The 24,346-nt window shown below is 40.5% G+C and overlaps 1 protein-coding gene across 1 annotated transcript in view; it reads right to left on the bottom strand.

Annotated features, from left to right (window-relative positions):
• Positions 1-23,478, bottom strand: part of LOC306869425 (transmembrane protein 132E-like) — a 354,362-nt gene extending 330,884 nt beyond the window's left edge. Inside the window, exon 1 of the mRNA XM_079416195.1 lies at positions 22,421-23,478. Coding sequence (XP_079272321.1) covers positions 22,421-22,478 — 58 coding nt within the window. The 5' untranslated portion in view covers positions 22,479-23,478. The remainder of the gene's footprint in view (positions 1-22,420) is intronic.
• Between the last annotated feature and the right edge of the window lie 868 nt (positions 23,479-24,346).

Here is a 24,346-nt window from a genome sequence, read left to right as displayed (position 1 = left end):
GCAGCGGAGCGGGATCTCAGGGCGTCGCGGATGGTTTTATCCACCCACGGCTTCTGGTTGGGAAACGTCCTGATGATGGTTTTCTGCACCGTATCATCCATTAGTTTCTCTATAAATCCCACAACCGCTTCCGTAAACAAGCTGACGTCATCAGAGCTGCGCCGGAACATGTCCCAGTCTGCGTCATCTAGCGCGTCCTGCAGAGCGGCCACCGATTGGTCCGTCCAGCGTTGGACCTCCCTCTGCACCGGGGCTTCCTGTTTCAGCCTCTGTTTGTAAACAGGCATGAGGAAGATGGCGGCGTGGTCCGATTTCCCAAACGGTGGTTGTGACTGTGCCTTGTAGCTGTTCTTGTATGGGGTGTAACAGTGATCTAATGTCCTTTCGCCCCTGGTGGGGCAGCTGATGTGCTGATGGAAGTTCGGCAGTGCACGCTTGAGGTTGGCACTGTTGAAATCTCCCAAAACAATGAATGCGGCGTCCCGGTGCTGTGTCTGGTGAAGGTGTAGTGTTTCATGTAAATCCCATATCGCAGTGTCCGTGTCCGCTTGAGGTGGAATATAAACGGCACTGACGATGACCGAGCTAAATTCCCGAGGGAGATAAAAAGGGCGACATTTGATGGTCAGAAGTTCAAGATTCGGTGTGCAGGAGCGTGAGAGGGGAACAATGCTCGCGCTGTCACACCAGTGTTTGTTCACCATCAGACATACTCCACCTCCCCTAGTCTTCCCCGAGTCCAGCGTTCTGTCCATGCGGTAAACCGAGAAGAACTCGGCCGGCTGGATGGCGTGGTCTGGTACCGCTGGGTTCAGCCATGTCTCGGTGAAGCAGAGAAGGTTGCAGTCCCGAATGTCCCTCTGGAACCTGACTCTTGCCCTGAGGTCATCGAGTTTGTTATCCAGCGACTGGACATTGGCGAGCAGGACACTTGGTAAGGGAGCGCGGTGTGCGCGAGCCCTCAGCCTGTTCCTGACGCCGGCTCGTTTCCCTCGAGGACGCCGGTACGGGTCGGGTCCTTTGTTCCTCCTCAGGATCTCGCTTGGCCAGGATGGGTCCGGGTTCAAAATCGGCGAAAGGTTAGTGCATTGTGCACCAATAGAAATAAGAGTGGCCCTGTCGTATGTAAGAATGGCCATCTTACAAAAAGAAACCGGTGTTTATAGTTAACAATACGAAAAAATAACAAAAAAAGACAAAGTTTGGTCGGAGCAGTCGTGACGGCAGCCGATCTCACCGGCGCCATCTTAACAAAGAATTTTGTTAACAAAGAATTTTGAAGAAATTCGTTTCAGAGAATTTGGCAGTACATCCAACCGGCCTCACAGCCGCAGACCACGTGTAACCACACCAGCCCAGGACCTCCACATTCAGCATCTTCACCTCCAAGATCGTCTGAGACCAGCCACCCGGACAGCTTCTGCAACAATCGGTCCTCATCGGGGTCTCGACCTGACTGCAGTTCGTCGTCGTAGCCGACTTGAGTGGGCAAATGCTCACATTCGATGGCGTCTGGCACTTTGGAGAGGTATTCTCTTCACGGATGAATCTCGGTTTTTACTGTAAAGGGCAGATGGCAGACAGCGTGCATGGCGTCGTGTGGGTGAGCGGTTTGCTGATGCCAGCGTTGTGGATGGAGTGGCCTATGGTGGCAGTGGGGTTATGGTATAGGCAGGCATATGTTATGGACAACGAACACAGGTGCATTTTATTGATGGCATTTCAAATTCAAATTCAAATTCAAATTCAAATTCATTACTACTACTACTACTAAAGCTACTACTACTACGACTACTAAAGCAGTACTGTAATAGAGATGGAACCTGGTAAGTGACAGATTTGGAACGCTCAATATAGCCAGCTATTCAGTAGAGCTCCAAACAGGTGACAAGATTTTAGCAATAGAATGTTTAGAACATTTACAATTCACCTACAGCTTCAGGCACAGCAGGGCACTTTTTTTGGAATTATCACAGTGCCTAATAAGCATAATTATTTGGCAGTACATCCAACCGGCCTCACAGCCGCAGACCACGTGTAACCACACCAGCCCAGGACCTCCACATTCAGCATCTTCACCTCCAAGATCGTCTGAGACCAGCCACCCGGACAGCTTCTGCAACAATCGGTCCTCATCGGGGTCTCGACCTGACTGCAGTTCGTCGTCGTAGCCGACTTGAGTGGGCAAATGCTCACATTCGATGGCGTCTGGCACTTTGGAGAGGTATTCTCTTCACGGATGAATCTCGGTTTTTACTGTAAAGGGCAGATGGCAGACAGCGTGCATGGCGTCGTGTGGGTGAGCGGTTTGCTGATGCCAGCGTTGTGGATGGAGTGGCCTATGGTGGCAGTGGGGTTATGGTATAGGCAGGCATATGTTATGGACAACGAACACAGGTGCATTTTATTGATGGCATTTCAAATTCAAATTCAAATTCAAATTCAAATTCATTACTACTACTACTACTAAAGCTACTACTACTACGACTACTAAAGCAGTACTGTAATAGAGATGGAACCTGGTAAGTGACAGATTTGGAACGCTCAATATAGCCAGCTATTCAGTAGAGCTCCAAACAGGTGACAAGATTTTAGCAATAGAATGTTTAGAACATTTACAATTCACCTACAGCTTCAGGCACAGCAGGGCACTTTTTTTGGAATTATCACAGTGCCTAATAAGCATAATTATTAAGTTTTTGGAATCTTTGTTTTCTTTTTTTTTTTTGCATGTTGCCCTCTAAAATAAACAAATCTTTATTAACAGACAACAACTCTAAGAAAAGTCTGTAAAACAGGGCATTATGTTCTTGTTAATATGAAGAAACCTCTCATTTTTCGTATTGATTTTTCACAGGTGCTCTACCGAATTTTGAATTTCATATTGGATTGTGTTGTAACTGTTCTAGGGTAAACTTAACCAATGTCCTGGAAGATTTTTATTATAATTATTATTTTTAATACAGTGCATATATAAGCCAGGCCAAAGAATCAGCTGCTAAAAAGCATTTTCAAATCATAAACATTCACATGAGAAGACTATTTTTATTCATACTAGTAGTCTAATAAAAGCCAGCATAAAAAAAAACTAAGCCTACATGACAAGCAAAATACTACTCGGACATTTCTATTATTGGACACTTTTGTTAGAAGAAAAAAATATTATGGTTCACTGTAATTGGCACATTTTAACAATGGCATTCGTAAGCGAAAACATATTTTGTGTCAACTAGGTATCAGTACAGGCCACCTAAGTCCAAGTTGTCCCAGCACGACATACAAACACCACTTAAATTCAGCATTTTTAATTTCCTGACGTTGAAATTTAAAGAATTAAATCAGCCATCAAGCCAGTCTATTCTTCAAATCTGAATAAGTGATTTAAAAAATTAAAATCAAAACTAAAATACAGAAATTAAAATCAGTGTCAAAATCTAATCATAGCATTCAATTCGATGCATTTAGGCAAAGTGAAATATTTGCCCAATGCATAAAGGCAAAAATAAACTCTGCTAAACTTCTTTTAGGTTAGCAAGAAGTATATCTTGTTCACGACTGTTTTGTGTTCGTAAGAGAAAAAGAAAAACAGAAAGATAAATGGGTGTAGTGCATGTGCGTTTGTTTGAGACGGCACGCTTTAAGAGGATTCTTGGTTTTGACATCAGTTGCGAACATGAGATATAAAGGCCATGATGCGTGATGCAGTGCGTTTCTGAGTTGTACGCATGTTGCTCTCTCGCTCGCTATAGTGTTTGATTTCCCATGGGTCCCAGTGCTTATTTCAGGGATTTGGTGTTCTCATCCCTCATCCTGCAACATGCTTGTCTGGGGTTAATCCGTTTCTACCAGAGGAGGTGTCACAATCTCACTGGTGCCACGTCTTTAGTCAACAATAAAAATGGCTTATAATGCCCGGAAAGCTATTTTTCTGCAAGGTATTCTCCTATCTTCTCCTGAGCTCCCTACTGAGTATTGCAACACTGCAGGCAACAAGTTAGCTGATAATACAAAAAAAACGTTCAAGGTGAAACGAGTCATTTCTACATTACTAGAGGCACCAAACGGAATTGCATTGTTGAGTCTTCCAAAATTTCAGTCTTCTATTGTTAGTTTGCTCATTAAACTGGGATAGGAGAAACATCAAAGAATGTCACTTTGTAAAGACAAAAACTTTAATGTTGTCTTTGGAAAGCCTGTTCAGAAAGTTTGAAGCTATTTTTAAAAGCTTCAAAAATGTTTCTAGTAGTGTTGTCAAAAATATCGATATTTCGATAAATATCGATACTGAAATATCTGAACGGTACCAATATTAATTTCCCGAAGTACCGATACTAGCCGAGCTGTCACTTTCACTTCTCTCCAAAGGCGCGTGGACAAGCACCACACGTGACCGCACTCGTCTCCTTCGCTCTGGTTAAATAGCAAAAGTGAAGTGAATAGAAAGATGACTGCTCTGGTTGTTAAAGAACACAGCAGGAGCGCTATCTGTAGAGATCTATGGTCTCCGCGATGCAGAGAACGCGCACGGAATCCAGTCATAAAAACGGAATTTACAGTTTAACGCGGAATGTCACAGAATTTGTCAAAGTTTGGATGAATTAATCAAAAGTAGGTCATTACACTTAAATCAAATCGCGATATGGACTAGTATCTGTAAATATTAAGCTGCAAAAGTCGATTTAAATATGAATCCTGCATGTTTTGCACGTGCGGTTTTGTTTATTAATGTGGCGCTCGCAGTGATTTCAGCGTCTGCCGTCTCAATGAGGACATAAATACATCAACAATATCTCCAGAACTGATCTGAAAGGCACTTTACGAGCATTTTACCATTTAATTTGAGTAAAACTAGCGTCATATCATACACACACAGAACTTTAAAAGTATTCACGGCAACCCGTCAAAATAAAAGTTCGGTTTAACTTAGCCTATTAAAGACCGTGTGCCAGAAATAGGCTATATTACTATTATTTAGTAGAATGTACATAATACTTTACTTACTTTACTTTACTTTTGTCATTTAGCAGACGCTTTTGTCCAAAGCGACTTACAAATAAGAAAAAGTAACTAAAACTAAAAAGTTACAACTCTATAAATACTATCTACCCACATATTTAAGAAAATAAAGAAATTAAATAAAATTAACACATGCATATAACAACAACATTTCAATAATAAACATATCAATGAAAAAATTAAATAAAAAGCTACTACTATCCCTTGCCGGTGTCCCTGCCCGGTGGAGTCGCACGGTAGAGTCGATGGTCTTTACACTCTTTACTTTTTTACTTTTGTCATTTAGCAGACGCTTTTGTCCAAAGCGACTTACAAATAAGAAAAAGTAACTAAAACTAAAAAGTTACAACTCTATAAATACTATCTACCCACATATTTAAGAAAATAAAGAAATTAAATAAAATTAACACATGCATATAACAACAACATTTCAATAATAAACATATCAATGAAAAAATTTAATAAAAAGCTACTACTATCCCTTGCCGGTGTCCCTGCCCGGTGGAGTCGCACGGTAGAGTCGATGGTCTTTACACTCTTTGGTCTTCACACTAAGAGGGCTTCACACGACGACTGCCGCGACCGCTGCCGCGGTATAATAACCTTCATTATACCAATCTAACAAATGATCATTTCAATTCAGCTGGACCCACTTTCCTGTTTATCAACTACAAATGGCCAAGCAAGTGCACACACTGACAAGATACACGATACAGTACGAGACCAAACGCGATTTCAGCAACTCTCATCCTAGTAAACAAAATAAGCGTTTCCTAGCAACGGCAAATGCGCTAAACACTGAGACAAGTAAATACACTTACGAGCTGATTTTAAACTTCCGCTGATAGACTGCTTCTCTTAAAGACCACTTCCATTACACTGCCTTCTGCTGGCGCTTGAACCCACTTTCCTGTTTAACAACTACAAATGGCCAAGCAAGTGCACACACTGACAAGATACACGATACAGTACGAGACCAAACGCGATTTCAGCAACTCTCATCCTAGTAAACAAAATAAGCGTTTCCTAGCAACGGCAAATGCGCTAAACACTGAGACAAGTAAATACACTTACGAGCTGATTTTAAACTTCCGCTGATAGACTGCTTCTCTTAAAGACCACTTCCATTACACTGCCTTCTGCTGGCGCTTGAACCCACTTTCCTGTTTATCAACTACAAATGGCCAAGCAAGTGCACACACTGACAAGATACACGATACTACTACTACTTACAAGATACAAGATAATACTACTACTTACTACTACTGAAAAGAAATAATCACAAAATATTTTTATTTTCATAGTAAATCCCCTTCATTTGCCAAAAATGTAAATGTTTAATTTTCATTAATTCAAATATAAATTAATTAAAATTGTTTTATGCCTTCATCTGATATTCAGTAAAATTTAAATACACAACACAGAATTTCTGAGGGGGAAAACACATTTCATAAGGCTACTGTAAGAATAAATACAAATTGTTTGTATGCATTCAAATAATAAGACATGCTAAAACACAGAATTTGGTAACAATAAAACATAAGGTGAGAAAAAAATAAAACATTTCATACGGCCCTAAACGTGTCATTTTTGTTACACTTTTAATGAATTAAATGTTAAATTGTATAATTTTCATGATTTTAATGAATTAGACATGCTTTTAGATTAATAGCATTTAATTTGACCATTAAAAAAAAGAGTCCAGAAAAATTCAAACGGAAATAAACGGAATCCAGAAAAATTAAAATGGAAAAAATTGAATGTAGAAAAAAATAAAACGGAATTTGGGGAAAAATAAAACGGATTTCATAGGGCCCTATATCTGGAAATATTTTGGTTATGAAGCAAATGAGAATATCAACAAATAGAACTTTGTATTTTAATTAGTACATGTATTAGTAAACGTTAGTTTCAATTAACATTTAACTAAGATTAATCAAAGATTAATAAATAAATCAACAAATGCAGTACCTCAAGACATTGTTTTGTTCATGGAAAATATACCGCATGTTCTCGACTTGTTACATTTATCTTTAAATTAAAAAAATTACCCCCTTAATATTGTGGCAGTTTTTTTCTCCATGGTATCGAAAATGGTATCGAATATCGATATTTTTCAAGGTATCGTATCGAAGTTAGAAATTCCAGTATCGTGACAACACTAGTTTCTAGCATGGTTTAGTTTTTTTTTTTTGTTTTTTTTGCTAGAAATTGTCACTATATTATAAAATGCTAACAGGATTGCTATCATGTATTCACATACTGGTGTTTTAATATGCCTTTAAAAGTTGCTAGTATGTTGCTAAAAGTGCTGGGTAGATTACTTACAAAACTGTAGTCCATTATTGATTACAGATTAAATGATGAAAAAAAAAGTCGTGACGTATTGTCAAGTATGGTGACCCATACTCGAAATTGGTGCTCTGCGTTTAACCCATCCAAGTGCACACACACAGCAGTGAGTAGTGAACAAATGCACACACACACACACACACACCGTGAACACACACCCGGAGCAGTGGGCAGCCATGCTGCGGCGCCCGGGAAGCAATTGGGGGTTCGGTGCCTTGCTCAAGGGCACCTCAGTCGTGGTATTGAGGGTGGAGAGAGCGCTGTACATTCACTCCCCCCACCTACAATCCCTGCCGGCCGGGGACTCGAACCCGCAACCTTTCGATTACGAGTCTGACTCTCTAACCATTAGGCCACGACTTCCCCCGTCTCTGGGTTACGGATGTAACCCTAGTTCCTCGAGGGAACGAGATGCTGCATCCGAAAACACTAGAGGAACGAGATGCCCACGCCCCCAGACTGACAAATCTCTGCCAAGTGTGAATGGAGCACAGCTAGGGCGAGAGAAAAAAGGTCACAAGTGGCAAAAGTGGGCGGGGCCTGCATCCCGAAGGCCAACTTCTGAGAATTGAGTCATGATCCCCAGGAAAGTGGAGAGCAGAGGACTTGAGGCTATGGAATAGCATCCTGATTCACCACATAGCATGAGCTCTCTGACCAGAGGCCTCAGCCTCTGGAGGAAACGTGTAACTAGGGGGGTGTCTACCCACTGATTGCCCACCAAGAGAGGTGTGGTAGGCCAAATTGCCACCACGTGAACCTTCAAGGTGGATTGGGTTAACCCTGCGGAGGAACAGGCCTGCACGAATTCCAGAACTGTATCAATCGGGCAGTTGACTGGGTCGAGCTGGTGGTCTCCGCACCATGAAGTGAAAAGTTTCCACTTCAAGGCGTACAGATTCCTCATTGAGGGAGCTCTGGATTGGAGGATGGTCTCAACAACCTCGGTTGAGAGACCGGAAGCTATGGGTTGCGCCCCCTCGGGGCCACCCCCACAACTTCCACATCTCCGGGCAGGGGTGATAGACCCCCGCTTGTGAGAGGAGATCCCTCCTGACGGGAATCTCCCATGGAGAGCCATCGAGGAGAGAAATCAGGTCCGCGAACCATACTCTGCCCGGCCTGAACGGGCAGAGTATGACCTCCCGGCGCAATGTTGCCAGACCTCCTGGGAGCAGAGTGATCGGGGAAAAACGTACAGACGAAGCCTCGGCCACATCTGTACCGTGGCATCCAGCCCCAGTGGAGCTGGATGAGTTACAGAGTACCAGAGGGGACATTGCACTGTCTCCTGAGTAGCGAAGAGGTCCACCTGTGTCTGGCTAAACACTCTCCAGATCTGCTTCACCACCTCGGTGTGAAGCATCCATTCCCCGGGTCTCGGCCCCTGCCTCGACAGGATGTCTGCTCCCACATTGAGATGCCCAGGGATGTAAACTGCTCTCAGCGAGAGGAGTTTGCCCTGGGACCACACAAGGATCTGGTGCACCAGCCTGTATGGAGGGCGCGACCGCAGACCTCCTTGTTGGTTGATGTAAGAGACCGCCGCTGTGTTGCCGTTGCGTACCAACACATGGTGATCTCTTGGGTCTGGGAGAAAGTTTTTCAGAGCCTGAAACATAGCCAGCATCTCCACCTTTTTACGTGAGATGTCGACCACTCCACAGACCGTGGGCAGAGTGGCCATCTTCATGACCGCTCCCCAACCGGTGAGGAACACGTCAGACGCTAGCTTTACGCGGTGACACGGAGCTCCCAGCACCAGGCCCTGAGACAAGAACCAAGGTTGTCTCCACATGTCTAAGGCACGTAGGCACCGCCGCATGACCTTGATCATGCAAAGCGGGTTTCCCCTCGGGGAGAACCCCTTGGTCTTGAGCCATCACTGTAGGGGTCTCATGTACAGCAGGCCAATAGGCATCACGTTGGACGCAGCTGCCATCAGACCCAGTAGTCTCTGAAACTGCTTGACAGTGAGTGACTGGCCTTCTTTCACTCCTGACTGCCGTGACGATCGACTCGATCCGAGCAGGGGACATACGTGCCTGCATCGTGGTCGAATCCCACACCACACAAAGATAAGTGGTTCTCTGTATTGGAGAAAGCACACTCTTCTTGGCGTTCAGTCTTAACCCCAACACTTTCATGTAAGCGAGAATTTCCATTACCAGAGCCTGCACGTGGCAGGGTTGGCAGGCCGATCTCCTGAGGGCACCGTGGACCGCGGTGTACGCTTCTCTTCCCCAGAGGGGCCTGCCCTCATAAGTCCTGGGACATGGGCACCAGGACTGCCTCAGCCAAAGTCTCCCATTGAAGCGACTGTCCTAGACCAGCGTCATCTTCTAGGAAGACTAGACTGGTAGAACCAGAACCTGCAAGGTAGGACCCAAAGAGACACGCTTGGCAGGGGCTCCCACACCGCCAGATGCCTACTAAGGGAACCAGTCTCTGGAGACTGGCCTCTGGTGTAATCAGAGTGGCTCTTCCCCAGAGGGGCCGGCCCTCAGACGTCCTGGGCCATAGGCAGCAGGATGTTTTAGCCGAAGACTATCCAGCGAGAATGACGGTCCACAGATCCGCCTTCTGCTAGAAGGCTTCGGCCCGGGAGCGCCACTCTGACTTCAACATTCTGGGGAGTACGAGAAGTGACGCTCCCTAAATGAGGAGCTGGAACACGGTGGGGGCTGCTCTGCCCAGCAGCCCCTGATAACCACCTCAACCTCCTTTGAGCGCTAGATCTGGAGAAAGCAGGTGGAGATAGGGCGAACCCGTCTCCAACCTTTCGGCCAGATCTATGTGCGATCCCCGCAATCTCACTCGCCGCCGTGCCTCAGCAATGAAGAACACACAGCCTGCAATGCGATCTGCTCTCGCCCTTCAAGTGCTTAGTTTTCTCTGCACTTTAGACATTGAGGAGCTTATTTCAAGTGATTGTGTAGGGACAAACAACACTAAAGACTCACAACACAGATCAACAGACACACACACACACACACACATCTGCTTTTATGATTCCTGGCCGTTACGTCACCCGCCCATGACATCTCGCCCGTCCATTGGACAGATTACACTTGTATTCAGAGCAGGTCACGCTGAAGGCGTTCCCCTAGCATTTTCGGACGCAGCTCGAGTTCCTGAAGAGGAACTGTAGTTAGGTCATTCTGTGTCAACTCAACCAGAGGTCCCCGGCTCAAATGCTTGATTTTGATTTTACTAATGGGTCAATTTGCAAAAATATGATTTCTCTTTTTCTTTTAAAGAGGAATGTCTGAAGAACAAATAATGTTGAAACTAGAGATGTATCTCTTTTAGTTGTCAAAACAACTGCTTTGAACATACCTGTCTGAGTGCCATAAATATTATTTTTCCAATGTTTGCATGCCTATAACTCAAGACATATTAAAGATATCGCAATATGATCTTAGATTCTTGATCTTTTTTTCTCACATTTTTGCACACCGCTTGTTCCATGCACCTTGTAAGGTGGTAAAGTTGCTCCAGATTCTACCTCATTATCTTTCTTCAGAAAAAATATTAGCAAAATCTAAAATTTGAGCCGGGGAAATTTCTGAAATTTGGTCGATTTAACACGGAATTACCCAGTTAGTAATGTAATCTAGGTTACTCATTTTAGGTAACGTATTCTGGCTACTCTTTATATTACTTTTAAATTTAACCATTAAATTTACTGTATTGTTTAAAAAAAAGAAAAAAAAGAAGAATTACAGAGAATCAATCAATTTAATAATTTACCGCCATTGTACAAATAATATGTAATCATGTAATCCATAAAAAAGTATGCAATCTGATTGAGCATTTTAAAGTGTAATATACTCTAATTTTAAGTATTTAATTATTGTAATCTGATTATGTAATCCAGATTACATGTAATCAGTTACTACCCAGCACTGGTTTCTAACATGTTTAATCATGTTTCCAGAAGTTAGTAGAATGTTTAACACATTACTGACATGCTACTAGCATTTGACTGTCATCATCTGGACAAAAACAGTTAAAAAAACTCAAAGCCCTTCAGGTTTGGAACAGCATGAGAGTAAATTATTCATTTTGCATAAACTGTCCTTGTAAGGTTAATGAAACTGTTGTAATGAACAGTGATGACTGTTGTAATGAACATCTAGATTGAAATCCTGCATGTTCTATATTCATGAACATGTCAGCATTTGCCAGGCATCACATCAAAGTAGTTTGGAAACATGAATGTCTGTTGACTGATCTCAGTGTCTAGCAGACTGGCAGTTTTCCCAGGTTTTCCGGCAGAGCTTGGAAGGACAGGAAGAAACATACGGCTGTCAGTGACACTTCAACATATGATAGCTGAAACTGGAAAAACAAAAAAAACTTCCAGCCGCAACGCTAGAATTGCCGTACAAGTCAACTGGAGAGGTGTATCAAGAGCAAACATGTTCTACAACTTTTTGGGAGGTGAAAAAACAGCAGGGTCACACTTTTACAAGACCATCATAGAGATGAGAACCATGTTGAGGCACCACTAAGGTCTCTAGGGAAGACTTTCACTGTTGTACTTAGACGCAGCTTCTACTGTCTTCAAAACAATGAATAAAGTCAGGGACAGAATGAGCACAGACAGGTTTGATCTTTCTATTACACCTCTAGACAAAAAAATATTATACTGTACAATAGATTTAAAACTTATCTGACTCAGGAGGGATATTTCTGATATGATAAGCAGCTTGGAAGCAGTCTGCAAGCTATTTAAGGAATGTCTGGGTATGTAAAAATGTTGTTCTCAAACCTTTTCCACAGACATCTCGTCCAATGATTTGACTGTGACGTTAGTTATCATGAACGGAAGTGTTGTTCTTTTGGCAGTGCTTCCAAACCTGTGAAAGAATTTATATACACCATCCTTAACATTTTTTTTCCAATAAATCAGGCTTACATAAAGAAAAACTGAGAAGGAAGGAGCTTATAGCCTTAATAAGGAAAGCTAGTGCATGATCACACGCTGACTGAGCTGTCCTAGTAATCTTTAATTCAGATCACTGGCAGACAGCTGTGAGGTGTTTCAGTAGTAAAGATGTGGTTTTACTAAGTTGAAGGATCCGGTAATATTGTGCAACTGCAGGTCCTGTGAAAAGCTTATACTGTCTTATAAAGCTCTATATAAAATGGCCAGTAAACTTTATTCATTCCTCAGTTTTAGTTCCCCCAGGGCCTGAAGGGAATAATGAGCCATTCTCTCAACTCAATCAACCTGTCTAGGCCAAAAAAAGAAAAAAAAAGAAAAGAAAAGTGCAGCACACTTTTAGTTTACGCCTAGCAATATAAACACGCTCTTACTTTAAAGGTGACACATCATGGAAGTATTTCCCTGCTCCCTTAATATACATTCAAAATTCAAAGCTCCTTCACGGTTCATCCAGAACACTAAAGAAAACTAAGCAGCAAAATCGGGTCACTCAGAAATAGAATTACCAACCAACCAATGTATTTTCAGCAACAACGTTGCAAGGGTTTTCAGTCATGATATCAGAATTCATGATAATATTATCGCTAAATCTATAGAAATTAAAAATAAATAAATAATGCAATCAGCTAACTTTATAATAATTGTTTGGTTATTTAGTTCTCTTTCTTTTGGCCAATGAATCACACTTAAAATACGAGTGTAAGGTGGCAGAGAGAGAGCTTGTAAAATGTACAGAGAAATATAACAATAACCATAACTACTGCATATAGCTGTTTTTCTTTTTTTAATATAAGTACAGGAGCATTTCAGAAAAATAGAAAAAAAAATTTCTTGTAACTTATTTCAAAAAGTGAAACTTTCATATATATTTTAGATTCATTACACGTAAAGTAAAATATTTCAAAAGTTTTGTTTTAATTTTGATGATTAGAGCTTACAGCTCATGAAAGTGAAAAATCAGTATCTCAAAATATTAGAATATTTACATTTGAGTTTTAATAAATGACCATCCATACAGTATAAATTCTGGGTCTCGCTTGTTCTTTGAAACCACAATAATGGAAAACACTGCTGACTTGGCAATGGTCCAGAAGACGATCATTGACGCCCTCCACAAAGAGGGTAAGTCACAGAAGGTCATTACTGAAAGGGGTGACTGTTCAAGGAGTGCTGTATCAAAGCATATTAAATGCAAAGTTGACTGGAAGGAAGAATTTGGGTAGGAAAATGTGCACAAGCAACAGGGATGACCGCAAGCTTGACAATACTGTCAAGCAAAGCTGATTCAAACACTTGGGAGAGCTTCACAAGGAGTGGACTGAAGCTGGAGTCAGTGCATCAAGAGTCACCACGCTCAGACATCTTCAGGAAAAGGGCTACCAAGCCACTTTTGAACCAGAGACAATGTTTCTCCTTACCTGGGCTAGGGAGAAAAATAACTGGACTGTCGCTCAGTGGTCCAAAGTCCTCTTTGCAGATAAAAGTAAATTTTGCTTTTCATTTGGAAATCAAGGTCTGGAGTCTGGAGGAAGACTGGAAAGGCACAGAACCCAAGCTGCTTGAAGTCCAATGTGAAGTTTCCGAAGTCAGTGATGATTTGGGGTGCCGTGACGTCTGCTGGTGTTGGTCCATTGTGTTTTATCAAATCCAAAGTCAATGCAGCCGTCCACCAGGAGATTTATAGCACTTTATGGTTTCATCTGCTGACAAGCTTTATGGAGATGCTGATTTCCTTTTCCAGCAGGACTTTAGCACCTGCTCACAGTGCCAAAATCACTTAAAGTGAAGTGAAGTGACATTCAGCCAAGTATGGTGACCCATACTCGGAATTCGTGCTCTGCATTTAACCCATCCAACGTGCACACACACAGCAGTGAACACACACCCGGAGCAGTGGGCAGCCATTTATGCTGCGGCGCCCGGGGAGCAGTTGGGGGTTCGGTGCCTTGCTCAAGGGCACCTCAGTCTTGGTATTGAGGGTGGAGAGAGCGCTGGACATTCACTCCCCCCCACCTACAATTCCTGCCGGCCGGAGACTCGAACCCGCAACCTTCGGATTACAAGTCCGACTCTCTAACCATTAGGCCACGACTTCCCCTACTTCCAAGTTCTTTGCTGACCATGATATTACTGTGCTTGATTGGCCAGCCAACATGCCTGACCTGAACCCCATATGGAATCTATGGGATATTTTCAAGAGAAAGATGACTCAATAGTGCCTCAGCAGAGCCACAGGCTGATCGCAACTAATGCTGGAATTTGTGCTAAAGGAGCCCCAACCAAGTACTGAGTGCATAAATGAACATACTTTAAAGAACTTGAACTTTTCTGTTTTGAAAATCCTTTTTTTGATTCATCTTACGAAATATTCTAATATTTTGAGATACTGATTTTTTACTTTCATGAGCTGTAAGCTCCAATCATCAAAATTAAAACAAAAAAACTTTTGAAGTGTTTTACTTTACATGTAATGAATATATGAAAGTTTCACTTTTTGAAATAAGTTACAAGAAAAAAAATGAACTGTTACACAATATTCTAATTTTCTGAGATGCACCTGTATATACCCTGCAAATCCCTGCAGCCCAGGGACGTGGGAACTACATTGTGAGAGGGGGGGCGGGATTCTTGGGGGGGATTAGTGTAGGCCTTTTGTGTTATGTATCCTGATTGTCTTTATGATTAGTTAAATCTGTTTTGCACATGCATCGTCACAGAGTTAACCATTTCAGACAGTACCGGACAGCCTCTGTCTCGTTCACTTCACGTCTGTGGGCGTTACGCACAGCTCAGTGTGGCCGCTCCAATTTACCTTCAATGAAATCTAACCTTAGTGTAATTGACAGAATTACTAAAAAATATTTTGCTACCTAAAAGTTAAAGATTTTTTTCATGCATGTCTATTTCCCTCATATTAAATATGAAACACATGTGGACTGATATTTTTCCAATGTCTGGACTCCTTTCAATATATTGGTATTAAATGCATTTTCTGAGAATTTATATTTCAAGTTTTTACTGCAAATGTCGAAATGCGCGCTCTTCGGTCCATCAGTGCTTGAGTCACTGATCACATTAGATCTCACACAACATATAACCCTTTCACACATAAATTTAAAATAATCTGGCTGACCCCCCACCGTTTTTTTCAAGGCGGCCGTTATTTAGAATGTGTCACTTTATGGTTTCCATGGTGACGCGTCATTGCTTGTCACGTGACACACCGCAGCAGCAACAGCGCTGAATGAATGATGATCTGCTTAAACTGCTTTTATGTCATTTTTCCTTTTTTATTCAGAATATTCACAAATGTGTTAGCTATGGCATGATATATCTGATATTCCGATTGTCGAATACAGGCAAGTGGAAGTGTATTGTTGTTTAAACACCTTTATAAAGATCGCGTTAGTTGAGCTGTATGCGCGATGGGCGCCGCCATGTTAGTTTGTGCCGCAGACGCAGTTCAGAGAATCGGATCTGTTGGATTTACAACACCTGAATTCATCCACTTCTCCTGAAATACTTAAAAGTAAGTGGCTAGTGAACTGGGAGAAGAATAGAGTAAACATTAAAGTTACTTACACAATGTGTATCTGATATGAATAAAACGTGTCGAATTATAATGGAAAGGATATTACCTCTTCCATAGACAACAGTGTGTATTTTACAAACTGTCTTTTTAGTACTATATTTGAATTTATATGTCTGAAACCTAAAATAAACAGTGTGTGGTTGAAAACACTGAAAAGTTGTGATATATGACAGCTCTGAGCATGCCTGTCTCTGGCTAAATTCAACATTTGCTTAAAAACAAGAAATTTTATGACAAAATTTTGAAATGTAGGCTTAAATCAAACACATTTTATTTATGTATGTATGTATGTATATATATATATATATATATATATATATATATATATATATATATATAAAAAAAAAAAGGAAAACAAAAACAATGAAAAAAAAAAAAATGGCTGACCCCTAGAGGGGTGGGGAAAAGGGGCCTGTTCCAACGTCCCTGCTGCAGCCATGTTCCAACTAGTAGAACCCTTTCCCCAGAAGAGCCAAGGAAGGAAAACAGCATTGCCATACAGATGTGCTTTTTGGGTATCCTCATACATTTGGCGTAATAAAGCGTAGTTTAGTCCCCCTTTTAATACTTTATTACAACTGCTGCATAATATTACACAGTGACACAGTCATTCAGTCAACCCACACACACACACACACACATTTTTCCACCTCAGTGTGGCTCTGCACTCACAGTTTGAGGTTACTGTGCTACTGTCACTGTGTAAGATTGAGGAATTTTAAAAGCAGCCAAGCAGCAGCACAAGTGCCCAATAGAAAGACTAATGAGTCACGAGACTACACTGACCTAGTCAGCTCCTGTCGCCGTCATCACTTCTCCTGCCACAGGTGTCGTTCGATTAGGAAAAGTAATGATAAAGCAGGCCTTTACCACTCACATTAGTCTGAGACCACTGATTTCAATATCTGGACTGCAGACCCAACCAATTTGCCATTCTATTCATTCTTACTTTGCTTACTTTGGGTTGTGAAATCCTCATGCAAAACAAAGGCCTACAGCAGTGTGGAAGAAAAAAAAAAAATCACAAGTGAAGTAAGACAAAAAGAAAGGACGCAAAGCTTAAAGGCTGAGGGGACATCTAGATGGCTTGGGCACTGGAAGTACAAGTGACTTCTGCAGATTTGTCGCACATGAGATATGGAGGGAGGCAGAGAGGCAGCGGCGGATATGGAGGAAGAGAGGAAGTGAGGGAGGCAAAGAAGAACACGTGAGGAGCCAAGAAATGCTGGAGGGCAAAAATCTGGCCATATTTCTTCAGCTTCCACTGCAGTGATCACAGATCACAGTCTCCCGTGTAAAGACAAAATTTCTAGTGGATGCTGACAATGTTTGGACTTCACAGTGCTATTTACAACCTTGACAACCAGTTTAACAATTTTTAGTTGTTTAACATTGTTTGTATAGTAATTAATGTTCAGCCACTGACGGTAAAAAACAAACAAAAAAAAACAAAACAAGCAACTGTTTTTGCATTACACCAGCACTGAAGGGCACCTTTTAGTTTTTTTCCCCAAGTACAAGTGTGCAGTATGATCAAGACCTTCTATCACAGGAAAATCATAGCTTGACAAAACATAAAAAAAAAAAAACTTTACAATAATTTTCACAAATTGTATTAACATTTTTAACTTAAAATAAATCTCTTATTTCTTTTTTTTTTTTTTTTTTTTTTAAACAAACAAAAAAAATCTTACCGACCCCAAGCTTTTGAGCAGTAGCATCTAATACAGTATATATCTTTTTGTGTGTGTAAAAGGCTCAGCAATTTGAAGATGTAAGATATTGTATTTTATTTTAACTATATAGATTCTGATTGGTCACATTTGAACTTAAGTTAAGTAATAATGCATCAAGTTCAACAAAACTTCATGCTGTGCTTAAAAACACGCTTTAGTAACAAGTTTTTTACTCTTCCTGACTTGTTTTGGGTTAGTTGTGTTATGTATTTTGAAATAACTCTGCAATCTTTTCTTTTTTCTCTTCTACTCTTATACGTAAAGAACATAAAGCAGTCCAGCCCACTGATAGCCATACAAAACATCTCTATCACGGTATAAACGGTAAAGCTGAATCCGTTCCGGCTTGCACATTTCTACCATCACAGCCTAAGCCTTTGAAAGTGGTTGCGATAATGATAATTCTACTCGAAAATGCAAGAGGCATTTTCCCAGCTAATCTATTTGTTTCTGTCCTAGCAAATGCTCCTAGTCGACTAATTAATAGCCTCACAGAGCTTTTTCAGCCTAACAAAATATGCATCTCACATCTACTTAATTTTCCTGCAGCTACAGACAATTTTCTTATTAATAAGCATTCCTTTTGTCAAGACACTAATCCTGTGCAGCTGGCAGGCATAAAACGACAGGCTAGAAACAAGAGTAGGAAATACAGGTTACAGTCTCCTGAGTCAGCCCTTTAATCATAGACGCAGTCTTATTAAAGCAAGAACACCATGCAGACAGCCGTTCAAAAAACATGCCAAAAACAAGATGCCGCAAACGTCGGCCATTTTTTTTTTTTTCTCATCCCCACTGTCTGGGAGATGTTCCTGCTCGTGATTCTCAGAGCTATCGTTTTATGATGACTGTATAAGATGACAATGAAGGGTGTGAGTGATGAATGGACACAGTAGGTACCAAACTAAAGAGTCTGGAGGATACAAGCAGTGTCTCTTTCCCTGATTGGTTGACAGATGGGTCAGACGGGTTGCCTGGGGAGAGGCAATTTATCTCGCATGACAAAGGGTCAACTTCAAACTCAAAGAGGATGCTTTAACGATGGCAAAGCACAGCCATCTCATGCTATTAGGTCTTCCCTCTGAAGAAATAAAAGAACAATTTAAGGGATGTTGCCATCCTGGTGCGGTTGTTGATCACAGAGCTTGTGATTGGAGGAGATCTTCCTTTTAAAGGGCAATGTGCAGTGAATATAAACAAGTTGCGTGCTTTCAGAAAAAAGCCCATTGTGCCTTCAGGGCTGATGTGGAGGATCTTCAGTAATGCCATATCTGCAGGAAGCACCACTTCATGAGGCTGTCTTTCAGTGTAGCTCAATCAACAACGTTTGCAGTTTCGCTGTTGGTGCCCGCTAATGCTATTACTGCATTAATCTATGATTTGATGTGCCGTGCTACAGATTGGAAGTACATTTGTAAGCCAGATGACGAAATTACTTTTTTTTAACCCAGGAATGCTGGAGTGAAATATTCTGCAAAAACATCCAACTTCAATTTAAAACCTCTCTTTTTTTTCTTTTTTTTTGATATTTGTTCAGGTCCAATCAGATCTTATCCAGTTGGTAATTAGGCTGGTTGAGTTTACAAATGTCACACAAACCTAAATCCCATTAAGAAATCTCATTAGTTCCAGGTGAACCTGTGCAAATTCTGTCAAGTTTGTCAAGGACTTCATATGAAGCAGTAGATAAAAAAGCAGGGCCAATTAATAACAAATGAGCCTTGCTTGCCTAAAGGAGTGTTCAAGGTGTGTGGCTTGCCAAAAACTGGCAAAAGGTGAGAATGAAATGGACAGAGAAACTACCTGAGAGTTCCGGTCGAATAAAACAAGTTCAAAGAAACACTTTAACAGAAAGATTGACAATAATCTACTAGAGTTTATACATCTGTGGCCTACAAGTTCTTTAACATGCATCATTAACTTTTGAAGGCTGTTAACTTTAAACCTTCGAAATAAGCTGTAGCTGCCAACATTTTATCTTAAAGTACCTTAAAGAGATGGTTCCCAAACATTCCCAAAAATTGCATTCTGTCATCATTTACACATCTTTCCAAATGTGATTGGAAAGAAGTTTGAAAGAATTTGGAAGAATGTTTTTGTCCATAGAATGAAGGTCAGTGGGGTCCAAAACATGCTTTTCAAAGACAAGTATTTTCTTCCATATTTTGCAGAATAAAGCAAGTCAAAAAATTGGAATAACATGAGTTAGAAAATTATAGATTTTTCATTCCCTATAAAGTTTGTTTCTGAGTAAACGCAGCATCTACGACAAGATACAACTAGCTTTTTCTTTGTTCTGCTCAATATATGATAATATATAAAACATTCAAACCTTTTAAGACCATGAAAGAGGAGTCGTCTAAATCAGAATTTAATTAGAATTGTAGTCGAGAATAATTTTAGGCTATAGTTTGTCGTAAGGTTGAGGGGAAAGCACAAGGGTCTAACAATCAAGGCAGTGATGCTCCACCAATGCTCTTTCCCAGGCCTAATAAATAAAACAAGAGCACAAAACAAAGTGATTTCTTTCCAGATGATTTGGTTTCACAAGGAAGCAGCTCTGAAACCAAACCAGGGCTCTCCGCATAGGTGCAACACTGTGGATTAACAAACAAGACATTCCTAGAGAGCTCACGGCACGTCTCAGGTTTGTTGATGTTTGCTAAGCCATGATCTTTATGCCTGGTTCCTGTCTGTCACTTCTGTAACTGGAAGCGGAGGAGACACTTGTGCTGGCCCAATTTATTGCCCAACTACATCAGTATCAACCGCAGATGAAGGCTGTCTGGATTACAAATGGAAATGCATGAGTGAGTGGCATTGTTGTCAAAACATGGGCAATTGTATTGGACAGTGCCTGACACATGACATTATGAGCACATCTGACCTTCCATCGCTCCTGCCTTATATATATTCAGTGTATGAATCACGAAAGAGTGAAATCTAAACAAGTTGATCAAATTTAAATTAACAATTCCCATGGCATAACTCATAGCTGAAAATTCTAAACATTTCTAGAAACGAAACTCTCTTTCTGGTGTTTTCCAAGCTTATGTGAAAAACCATGATAGATTCAAGTCACATTACGAACCCTCAGGACTTTGATGACTCCCAAATGATGTTGCCTTTGTTCTTATGGTTTCATGAAAGGAAAATAACGTAAGGGATCAGACCTCAAAGGAATATTTCAAAGGCATGCCTCCTCTCTACTGATGACTGTCAATGTAATAATCTTAGGCACTATATTGCCATAATAACATTCTGATTCTAAAACAGCCTATGCATGACTGTTTTGTGTTTCAAATTAGTTTCATCCTGATGAGATTTTAATTAAAGAATAATTAATTAATTAATTAAAAAGCTGCAATAGCTGATCAAAAAAAAAAAGAAAGAAAAAAAGAAAGAGAGAGATAAATGGATTCATATGAATGCAGACTGGCAATCAGATAAGCAGCCTACAATGTTATTTTACCATGTCCATTTGAAACTGCAGAGGACAAACAGGGAGCAAATCTGAAATGAACTTGAACAGGTGCTGATGCCTTGTAAACAAGCAACAGATATTTAGGAAATAGGCTATTAATCCAAATATAACACAGGTCCCCCTAAAATAATAATGCAACACTTAATCTCTCAAAAGAAACAGCCAGAAGAAGAAAAAGCACCTTTAAATAGATTTAAATTGTTACACTGCTCAACTAAAAAAAGTCAGATGTTCTGCCATACTTCTAAAACGATTTGATTTACAGTATGTTAAAATAATAATGAATAATGTATATCTGTACGTATATCTTAGATAGATAGATAGATAGATAGATAGATAGATAGATAGATAGATAGATAGATAGATAGAGTGTGTGTGTGAAGTTCATTTGCAAAAACAGTTAACTCCGTTTTTAACAATTCTCAGAAATAATGTTTTTTTCATTGTGCACTCCAATTAATTTCAATAAAACTGCAGTTGGATTATTTTGACTGGGTTGAAAAAAAAACAAAAAAAAAACAGCTAACTAACACAATAAAACATTATTTTTTGAACATTTTCAAAAACGGAGTTATCTGTTTTTGCAAATAAACTCATATATATATATATATATATATAAAACTGTTGCTATGGTAACCTCTTCTGGCTACTTGCGTCTTTTTTGCGCCTAATAAAAACACGCAATGTGTCTAACTTGTGCCAACTTCTATGATTCCCTAAATCTTTGAAGACGCCTTTGAAATGGTGCTTATATTTTACGAAGATCTGCTGTTTATGTTGCCTGTGTACTTTTCAAGACACATTTTGTTTTGACCATTCAAAAAAAAAGAGGGGCTAGACCACCAACTCTCCTAATTTGCTCTCTTATTTTACCATAAAACGGGGATAACGTCGTTCTGGCTAAAAAAATGCATTTCACATTGTTTTATAAAGTGGGCATATTTTGTCAAGGTTGGCCTCAAGCTTTAGTCGTGCTCCCACCTCGCGGACAGTTGCTATAAATGAATTACAAGTGTAGCCTGTGCTATGTTCAAAAACACAAATCATATGAATCAAAAAAGCCCGTTAGACACTTCCGTTGCCCACCAAAGCTGGAGAGAGCAAGAAAACAAGAACTTCAAGCGTTCAAATCGGTTGATTTTCAGCTTTGCGTTTTAGTATGCGTGCTGAATTACCAATTAAGACTTATAAAATCCACTGCAGCCCAACATCCAAACATATAGGCTAAAACCCGCTGCAGTTATTCACAACAACAAGCATGGTATGAACAGTGCAAGCGGATTTACCTTCCGAGATGAACATATACAGCAACAGAGTTTCCATCCAAGAGCGTATAACGGACATCGTAGTAGTTTCCACGAATAAATCCCGTTTGTGATGATAAACAACAGCGCTCCTCCAAAATATCTCCCGACCGACGTCTACAGTCCAGCGACGAATTCCCAGCGAGAATCTGTTGGATTGTGATGCTGGTGAACTTTATCTAGAGCTATCACGTCCATTATACCAAACCAGTTAAGAGTTAAATAAAAAACACCGTGTCAACCAGCGACCGAAAGCGCAATGAGGAGCTTTCGAGAGAGAAAAGTTACAGGTATCCGGCTCAGGTGTCTCGATAATCCACACGACATGAACTATAGTCGTTTTCGTCCAGCCAGAGATTTTAATTCAAACTATAATCCCGTGAAAGCGTGAAACGCCAGCAATGGTATCGCAACAGCACAATACCAATGTCGTCCACGAGCTCGTTAGTTTAATAATCTACAAAAGCATCTCAGACTGGAGGTACCGGACACAAACAGCTGATACACGGCGTCTTTGTTTAATTATAGAGCTGGATGGCGACATAGCATTTCCGCTACAGTAACCTTGACATTTGGTCAAATTGTATTTTATGGATGAGACGATACACGACCAAAAGTTATGCGACGTTAAACTATATCGTCGCCAACTGATGCACGGAAATAAACGTTTGTCCGCACTGATGAAAAAAAGTGATGATTTCTTGAACGAAGTCCGAAAGACGACTTGAAAATCTTCTCAGAAGGAACCGAAGTCCTGGACAAGCTTTCCTGGTACACTGTTAGGCTACATTTACAATTGTTACCACTGTATGAAGCGTATCGCACCCATTTTTAAACTCAGAGGACTCATATTCTTAGCGCCCCGGTCTTTAAAACAAGAGTCAGCGGAGGTTCGGCTTCACTGTTGAGCTTCGTCAGAAAAGATAAACTCAAGACAACCTAACTTTGCGTTTCAACAAACGATCTGTGCTGGACTTGCAGTTGAAGTAGCGGGTGAATCCCCGAACCCTCCAAATCTCTTCGGTTCACGGCGGTCACGTGACACGAGTCTTTGACGTTTCCACGTGTCCGTCGTGAACGGGTGCAACTCACTGAAACATGACAGGGTCAAATTTCACCGTAAGATCCCAAGTAAAAAACTGAGATGATCATCAACACAGTTCAGTTGATCATCAAATTCCCACTACTGTAGCAGGATCGGACGTTTTCTTTTAGAGGTGTTTTGTGATCCTAATGTTTCTCTTTCTAGGGGAAAAACACGTTTGTTTCAAAGTAACTCTGTAGACACTTTGATATAGCCTAATATTTGCATATCCGCTTGCTACAAATAATCAAATATTCAACTTAGATCCAAATTGCAAATTATGATAGATGTTAGTATCAATGGAAAACATCTAGATTTTGTCAATCAAATCTTAAATATTTTAATTAAAATGGATGAATAAAACATTTATATAGCAGACATAATTTAATTAAATTCAAAACAGCAAATTAAATTTGAGAGAGATATAATGATACATAAAACATAGCCTAAATAATTATCAATAGACAGTATGTTTGAGTCACAATTGTGGAAAATGTAGGTCTGTAGCCTATTGTTCCAGTTTGTGGGATAGATAGATAGATAGATAGATAGATAGATAGATAGATAGATAGATAGATAGATAGATAGATAGATAGATAGATAGATAGATAGATAGATAGATAGATAGATAGATATAAGCATACACTAAATTCATTTAATAAGTTAGTGTAGGCACAAAGTAAACAGAAGAGTGACAGTGAAATGTTTTCCTGCTTTGCAGCTTTATGCATTTTGTTAGCAGGACTAACAACAAAGATGTTAAGACAAATTTTAAAACAAGACACCCCAATCAAAAACATATTATCCAGAAGTGTGCAATACAC

Source organism: Barbus barbus, assembly GCF_936440315.1.
Source record: "Barbus barbus genome assembly, chromosome: 5".
In the NCBI taxonomy this organism is placed as follows: domain Eukaryota; kingdom Metazoa; phylum Chordata; class Actinopteri; order Cypriniformes; family Cyprinidae; genus Barbus; species Barbus barbus.
Note: the sequence above shows the minus strand (reverse complement) of the source record. Positions and strands in the feature narration are given on the sequence as shown.